Genomic DNA, 8615 nt, shown 5'->3' on the forward strand with positions numbered 1-8615 from the left:
TTTAGTTTATTTAAATATGGGTCAAGCAGGGTAAGTACTTACACAGGAAACCTCTAGGGAGATTCCAGCTGTTAGAACAAGTGGTGTTGCTGATTCAATAGTCAGCACTTTTTCTTTTAAGTCAGGACAGAAACAGTGCCTGACCCTGGTGTTACAGGGCCCTATGTTGTTAGAGGTATCATCTTTTGCATGGAATGTAACAATATATTGATAGTTTAAATTGCTTTTAGCACTTATTGAACTTTGTGCAAGATTAGGAGTGTTAGTGCTAATGGTAAATTCTAATTTTGGTAACTGAGTCTCCCAAGCAGTTTCATATCCATTTATATAGGATTTCCTTGACTTTCTCACTTTTGCTGACCCAAGCACTTAAAAATCATAAGCTAGAGTTCAGAAATAATAAATTACCTTAAATTTAAAAAAAAGGGGGGCAAAAAAGCCTTTTCTGGTTCATGAATCTGTAGGGTATGATCATGTCATATCTTCGAGCTTTCCCCCCCCCCGCCCATGATGTGAGAATCTTGGCTTTCATCACATGCCTTGTGAGAGAGCTTTAAGAAAAACAAACATAGTGAGACTTGTGATTGAAATTGTGTGACCTGGAGACACTACTTCTGTCCCAAATGTTAAGCAGTCCCCATAGTGGTGTGTTGTTCTCGGAAGCCTGCAAACATTTGTCAATATCTTTGGATAGTCGCCCAGTCCCTTTGAAGCCACTGGGAGTGCTTTTGTGAGTAAAAGCTATGCACATGGTATGTTGAAATCTGCTATTCTCATGAGTATTAAACACTTATTCTCTTAGGTGCTGGAAGTAGGGGTGCTGTTGCACCACCCCCGGTTTAAAGTGGTTTCCATCATATACAGGCTTTACAGCTTGGTTCAATGGCTCTCGCCCCCCATACAAATTGTTCCAGCACCCCTGCTTGCTCTGCTCAAGGAAGAGGTGGTTGGCGCTCTTTCAGTGGCAGGCCATGTGAGCTACGCTTAGAGCGGTGGATCTGTTTCAGTGCCCCTGTAGCCCCTTTAGGGCGAAGCGGGCTCCTGGAGTGCAAACGGGCCGCTCATAGGCTTTATGGTGCCTGCTCCCTGACCATGTTGTACCGACAGGTCCCTTGCACGCGGCAGGAAAGGGACAGCAGCTCCTTCAGGGCTGGGCGAGGTTAAAGGCGCGGAGCTGCGGGCGAGCACAGCTGAGGCAGGAGAACGCAGCCGCCTCCTGCCCCTGGTAGCTTAGCGAGGCAGCAGCGGGAGGAGGAGCCGTGCGAAGCAGCGGCCCAGCCCAGGCGGGGGAAGCGAGGGCTCGGCTCGGAGCAGCAGAGAGGCCAGAGCAGAAAATGGTTGTTTGGGGCTTGGCGCAAAGGCGAAGCTGCTAGGAAGAGCCGAGCCGGAGCCCCGTGCAAGGGGGGGGAGCTCCCCGCGCCGCGCAACCTGCTTAGCCTCCCCGTCCAGCCAGCGGGGCTGCAGCACTTCAGCTGCCGGCCGCAGTGACTCGTGCATGACCCACAGCAGTAGGACTGAGCGGAGCGCCCGCCCCGGCAGCATGCAGCAGGACTGAGGAGGCGCTGCCCGGCAGCCGCTGCTGTTCTGTGTCTCTTCGCTTCCTCCGTGCCTGGGCTCTGCCGGCTGAGGGATCCCGCAGGAAAATGGAGCCGTTCCCTCACGGTGAGTGGCGCCGCGGGCACTGGCCGCGCCCCTGCTGCAAGCGGACTCCTCGCTGCAGCCTTGATGCTGGCGGCAGCTGCCCTGGCCCCGGCGCGGCCCTGCCAGAGGGAGCCCCTGACTCCGTGCCTCTGCTCTGAGTGCGCAGGCCCCACAGGGCACGCTCAAGGTCAGGGGCTCCCGGGGGGAGAAGCACCCACCCAACGCATGCCCACAGCTGCACCCCACCCTGCCCAGTGCCCTGGGGGTGCAGCAGCGCAGGCAGCCAGCCCAGCTGCAACACTGAAGACTCACTGGAGAAAGTTTGACAAGATGGGGGCGGTAATAGCTTTTCTTGGTCGATGGAAGATCTTACCTCGTCCACCTCCTCTCTAATATCCTGGGCCCACCACGGCTACAGCACGGCAGGGAGGAAAGTTTTTTAGCTGGCAGGAATTCGCCTTGCGGGCTGGTGGAAAGCAGCCTGGTCACTCATTCCCTGACCACCTCCTGTCCTGAAACACAAGCTGGTGTAGCTCAGTGATCCACAGTGAGCCTGGGTTAAAGGCTTCTTAAAAATGCTGCTAACAGATAATTGAAAATTGTAAACCATCCCATGTGGGAGCAGTTTTGCTGCAATTTTATTCTTTTTAATTACAAGAGCACATGAGAACCAGATTCTTTGTTTCTGCGGAGTTCATGTGCTCTTGTTTATTTCTCATGCACTGTCATAATCCTCTGCGGGACCTAACATAATCGTATCTGAGCTTCGCTGACGTATACACAACAGGCAAATAATGCTCTTGCTCAGATACATGGCCCTCATCATTAGTTATTACTTGCATAGACAGTGGAGAACAGGCAACGGGGCAACTAAGGAACAAGATCCTATGTTTATAATATCTTTGGTGATTGAGTCAATGTCAACAGCCAATCAAAAATGAGGGGAGATTGAAATAGGGAAAACAAGGGCAGGTGCTCTTCCCTGCCCCCACAACAGAGTGGCTTTCAAAACTATTTCCACGCAGCTTCAGCAGTACTGTGCATTTCCCTTGTACCTTTCAGATGAGACTCTGAAAGCATATAGGTAACATTTGTATATTCTTACCTTACAAAGGTGAGATTCAACTAGAGTCTCTGCATCCATTGTTAAAATGCAATCATGTCTGGGGTGGAATGCAGCAGCTGTGTAAAAGCAACACTTCCCAACAGCTAAAGGCGGAACATGAAGTTGCCCAAACCATTTGAAACTGCAGGGAATTTGAAAGTAGGGGTCTAAAATAGAATTTGGACAGGAGAGTGAGTGTAATATACCTCTTCCTATTAAAAATACTGAGAGGTTCTGAAGGACATGTGGTCAGGGTCTTGGTCAGTTAAGTTATACAAGTAAAAGAATTAAGAGTGGAAGCTGAAACTCCGCCAGAATTCACTGCATTGTACTTGAGTTTCTCAGTGATCTGTCAAGCCATAATGTAGTATCTACTACAAAATTCAGAGAAATGCCTTTGCAGTGAAAACTGGATCTTTCTTAGTCAACTTAATGAGATATTTTGTCATGCCAGTATTACCCTATGTTTTCTCCAAAGAGCCTCATGTTTGCGTGTCCAGATAGGAGTGGTGATAGTCTTAACTTTGTAAATGTTTTTCCCTTTTGAGATGGCCCTTTACAGTTGGTTTAAGAAGCACTATTGCATTTTATCACTAAATAAATTGAAGTTTGTTCAGTATAGGAGTCTTCCCAGGATTTAGCAAGAATATAAACAAAGTAGGCAGTAACTTAGAATATATTAAGAACTTATTACAATCAAAGAGTTTTATATTCTGTGCTCTTTGTACATCTGGGAAAAGATTACATCTCTATGAGCAGAAACCTAGTTTGTGGGAGGTATTTTTAATAAAGGAAATGGCTTAAGATCTAGAAGTACATGCTCTTATGTTGGAGAATATGTGCTGCCATGTTAATAACCTCACTCCAAAAGCCTTTTGGATCTGGGTTGTTAGTATTTCACTGTCATGCAGGAGAGTGGTGTTTGAATTCTGCTCTTTTCTCACCAAGGCTGCAGCAGAGAGTGTGGTAGGCCCTGAGAACACTGCTCAAAAGTGGTCTCTGCTGCTAATGGAGGAGTTGTGTTGGAGGTAGGGTTACCAACCCTCCGGGATTGGCCTGGAGTCTCCAGGAATTAAAGATTAATTAAAGATTGTCACGTGATGAAATCTCCAGGAATAGGTCCAACCAAAATTGGCAATCCTAATTGAAGGGGCTGGGAATAGAACCTTCTCCTTTCCTCCAGGAAGCTAAAACACATACCTTTGGGTGAAGGGTGGTGGTGGGAGTGTTTGGAGCAATCCTCCAGGTTAAAGACAAGCTGCAATTTCCTCCCACAAAAGGAAGCTACAGGAGATTTCCATGATATTCAGAGTATGGGAGGTTGATCTTGAGACGTGGTGTTGACGTGTTGTTGCTTACACTCAATAGCTGCTTTTAAAACTTGAATAACTGGGAACATTCACACTGCTGGCTTTCTGAACAGAGAGTTAGTTTCTAGGGCTTGCAGTCTTGCACCTTGCATGAGCATTGAATCATTTCAGCAAATAACATTATTAAAAAAAAAACACACTTTTTGGATCACTTTGCTCTTGTGCTCCACTTAACAAGAAAAAGAGAGAAAACCGACCAAACCCTGAGGACTGTGGGCTCTAGTCCACATGTTCATTTTATGCAAAACTCTCATTGAAGCTTAGGGGTATTACTTGACAGTTTGGTGTCAAGGATCATTTCCTCTTTCTTGACACCTAACCCTCCAGGTATGGGACCATGTAAGCATCCAAACATGGGAACTTGCATTAGCATAGCTATGTCTCTCGGCGGTGAAAAATCCACACCCCTAAGAGACCTAGCTATGCTGACCCAACCCCAGCGTAGGCAGTGCTAGGTTGACTGCAGAATTCTTCCTTCGACCTAGCTACCACCTCTTGGGTATCTACTATTGAGATAGGTAGTGTCTGAACTGATGTGCTGCGGCACAGCACAGCTGCAGTGCTGAGGCTGTGCCTCTAGCATTTCAACTGTAAACAAGCCCAAAGGCACAGTTCTTCTAGTCAACGTTTCTTTTGTGATGGGGAACAGTTATTAAAATAAGAGGAAGGCTATGGCTCTCTTTGCCTACAAAAGAATGGGGTGGGGGGGAAATCTTTAAACCCTGGATCAAAACATAGGTCCTGGTCCTCTTTGGGCAGTAAGGCCAGGGGGCTGCCAGAGCAGTTCATTATAAGATGAGGGCCTAAATAACTGAGTTTATTAAATAAATCGCTCAGTAATAGTTCCTGATTGCTTTTGTTTTTGTTCTTTAATAAGAAGTAATTAAACACAGGGATCAATAGGAGACCCTTTTTACAACCTGACTAATCACAATCTAACCAAAACAAACATGCAGGCTCAAAGGCCCATACTGTTGCATAAGTCTCTGATTTTTGGCTGTGACTGCAGTACTTCTGTAAGTTGGGGACTACAATTTAAGGGATAGTCCTAGAGGACTGGAGAAGGGTAAACATTGTACTGACCTGGGAAATTATAGACCTGTCATCTTCACTTTAATATTTATTTGTTCCAGTATCTTTCCAAGTATTGAACAATCAGTTTGTAGGCACCTCCACAGTAATAGGATGATAAGCAATAGCCAGGATGGATTTATTGTCAGTTTGGCATGATTTGTTCTTAACTTCCCCTTTGAGGGGGTTACTGGCCAGGGGGAGAAGAAAGCCGTAGATGTGATTCCTTTTTCTTTTTTTTTTTCTTAAAGTAAGGCTTCTAACACAGTCCCACATGACGTTCTCATAAAGTAGGGAAATGTGGCTTAGATTAAATAAGTAGAAGATGGGTTAACAACTCATACCTCCTTTTTAAATACAGATCTTTTCAATGGTTTGCTATCAAACTGGGAGGGCATATCTAGCGGGGTCTTGCAGGGATCTGTCCTGGGTCCAGTACTCGTCAATATTTTTGTTTAATGATTTGGATAATGGAGTGAAGAATAGGCTTATAAAATTGCCAGATGACACTAAGATGAGGGTTGCTAGTGCTTTGACTAGAATTCATGTCTTGGTTGTCTGAAATCAACCAAGATTAAATGCAATAAAGACAAGTGCAAAGTACTACTTAGAAAGGAAAAATCAAATGCACAAATACAAAATGAGGAGTAACTGGCTAAGCAGTAGCACTGCTGAAAAGGATGGGGGTTTATAGTGGATGACAAATTGAATATGAACCATCAATTTCATGCGGTTTTGGAAAAGGCTAATATCGTTCTGGGATCTATTAACATGAGTGAATGTAAGACACAGGAGATAGTTGTCCTGCTCTACTCAGCACTGGTGAGGTCTCAGCTGGAGTCTTGTAGCACTCGCAACTGGACACACTTTAGGAAAGATGTGGACAAATTGTCAAGAGTCCAGAATAGGGCAACAAAAATAAGGTATAGAAAAAACCTGTCCTATGGGGAAAGGTTAAATAAACTGGGCATGTTCAGTCTTGAGACAAGAAGACTGAGCGGGGATCTGATAAGTCTTCAGATATGTTAAGGCTTGTTATAAGCAGGACTTTGATCCGTTGCTCTCCATGTCTGTCAAGGGTAGGACAAGAAGTAATGGGCTTAATCTGCAGCAAGGGAGATGTGTGTGTGTGTGTGTGTGTGTGTGATCCTTATCGTTCAGGTGTTTTTAAGAATATGGATCACCTAGGTGTACTGAACCCTGCCTTAGTGCAGGTTTCAGAGTAGCAGCCGTGTTAGTCTGTATCCGCAAAAAGAACAGGAGTACTTGTGGCACCTTAGAGACTAACAAATTTAAAATATTTCCACTCCATTTTAACCCTTTACAGGTAAAAGGATTTGGAGTCTCTGTACACAGGAGAGCTGTTTCCCTTCCCTTTATAGTTATGACACGCCCCCCAAATCACAGATAGTGTTGGACGTTCAGTTCCACACTGGCTGTGATTTCTTCCTGGAGTTCTAGGAGAAAACAGAGTTAATAAGACACATGTACCTTTAGACATACTACTGATTATATAAAAACTAACAATATGTTTCATTCCAAGAACAACTGTTAACCAGTTAACTCTGGGAAACTTTCCCGGGAGAGTGCATCAGCCACTTTGTTAGAAGCTCCTGAAATGTGTTGTATTTCAAAATCAAAATCTTGGAGAGCTAAACTCCACCGAAGAAGTTTTTTGTTATTTCCCTTGGCGGTATGAAGCCACTGTAGCGCAGCATGGTCTGTTTGTAGTTGGAAACGCCGTCCCCAAACATATGGGCGTAGCTTTTCCAGCACGTACACAATGGTGTAGCATTCCTTTTCGCTGATTGACCAGTGGCTTTCCCTCTCAGACAGTTTCTTGCTGAGAAACACGACAGGATGGAATTCTTGATCCGGTCCTTCCTGCATTAAAACTGCTCCCACGCCTCGCTCGGATACATCTGTGGTTACTAGGAACGGTTTGTCAAAGTCTGGGGCCCTTAGCACAGGGTCAGACATGAGTGTTGCCTTAAGCTGGTTAAAGGCCTTTTGACACTCATCAGTCCACTGAACTGCATTTGGCTGTTTCTTTCTGGTTAGGTCTGTCAGCGGGGCGGCGATTTGGCTGTAGTGTGGTACAAATCGCCTATAATATCCGGCCAAGCCTAAGAAGGATTGGACCTGTTTTTTTGACTTTGGAACCGGCCACTTTTGGATAGCATCCACTTTGGCCTGTAGGGGATTTATAGTTCCTTGACCCACCTGGTGCCCCAGGTACGTCACTCTGTTTTGGCCTATTTGACACTTTTTAGCCTTAACAGTTAGTCCTGCCTGTCGGATGCGCTCGAAGACTTTTTCCAGGTGCTCCAGGTGTTCTGTCCATGAATCAGAAAAAATGGCGACATCATCGAGGTAGGCAACTGCAGATTCTCCCAATCCCGCTAGGAGACCATCTACAAGTCTTTGGAAGGTGGCGGGTGCATTTCGCAACCCGAAAGGGAGTACATTGAATTTGTTAGTCTCTAAGGTGCCACAAGTACTCCTGTTCTTTTTGCCTTAGTGCAGGGACTGGACTTGCTGGCCTCTTGAGAACCCTTGCATTTCTATGATTCTATGGATGGTCCCACTAGAAATTGATCGGATTACTTGAGGAGGTAAGTACTAGTCAAAGTGAGTAAGGGTGGCAGAACTTGGCCATATGGCATTTGTTCTATAGTTCTGTATGTTCCTTCATGATATTGCAAAATGTCTTGCAAGGTTTGTGTTTTTACTTTCAGTTTGAAGTGTCTGAGGAGGTTCTCATTTCTACATTTCCTGTAAAAATGTAGAAGGCATAAATAGATTGGTAAGGGTTTCCTTTATTAAAGGAGGGAAAAAATTGAAGTGGCGATATTTGCAGTGTTTCTTGTTTCAACCCATCTGTTTCAAACAAGTGACATGTAGAAACAAGTATCTAGAGAGAGAATAGCTTGTTGTTCGGATCTGCCAAAAAGCAAAAAGGGTGAACCCTTTGATTTATGGTGTGCATTTTTTTTTTTTTTGACAAAACAAATAAACTCAGAAATTAAGATGAAATCTAATTAGAATAAATTGATGAGCAAAGTGAAATGAGTTGCAGACAGTAGAAATAAGCCAGTTTTGCTACTGAAATTTGTGTAGGAAAAATGTTGATTTGGTAACTGACTTATTTCAACTGTTTTATGACTTCTAAAAATACTTGTTAGGTGTACAGAGTGTATTCTCAGTTGCAGGAGCATGCCCTTCGTACAAATCCAAATCCACTGTTGCAACACTCTTATCCTTCTCTATCAGCATTATGCGCTGTCCTATTATGGATCAGAAGGGAGTCTACTTGTCAGCACCGTATCACTGAATCCTATAAAAGGTATGGATAAGATCTGTTAAATCAATTAGCTCATCATCCTGACAGTGCAAGATTGTTCTCAGTAGTGTTGTGTTTGTGGTGT

The 8615-nt window shown here is 44.7% G+C and overlaps 1 protein-coding gene across 1 annotated transcript in view; it reads left to right on the forward strand.

Annotated features, from left to right (window-relative positions):
- Window positions 1–1105: 1105 nt before the first annotated feature.
- Window positions 1106–8615, forward strand: part of LNPEP (leucyl and cystinyl aminopeptidase) — an 86372-nt gene continuing 78862 nt past the window's right edge. Inside the window, exon 1 of the mRNA XM_026649178.2 lies at window positions 1106–1662. Coding sequence (XP_026504963.1) covers window positions 1644–1662 — 19 coding nt within the window. The 5' untranslated portion in view covers window positions 1106–1643. The remainder of the gene's footprint in view (window positions 1663–8615) is intronic.

The sequence above is a fragment of the Terrapene carolina genome, unplaced genomic scaffold (genome assembly GCF_002925995.2).
Source record: "Terrapene carolina triunguis isolate 2854851 unplaced genomic scaffold, T_m_triunguis-2.0 Scaffold69, whole genome shotgun sequence".
NCBI classification, from domain to species: Eukaryota; Metazoa; Chordata; order Testudines; family Emydidae; genus Terrapene; species Terrapene triunguis.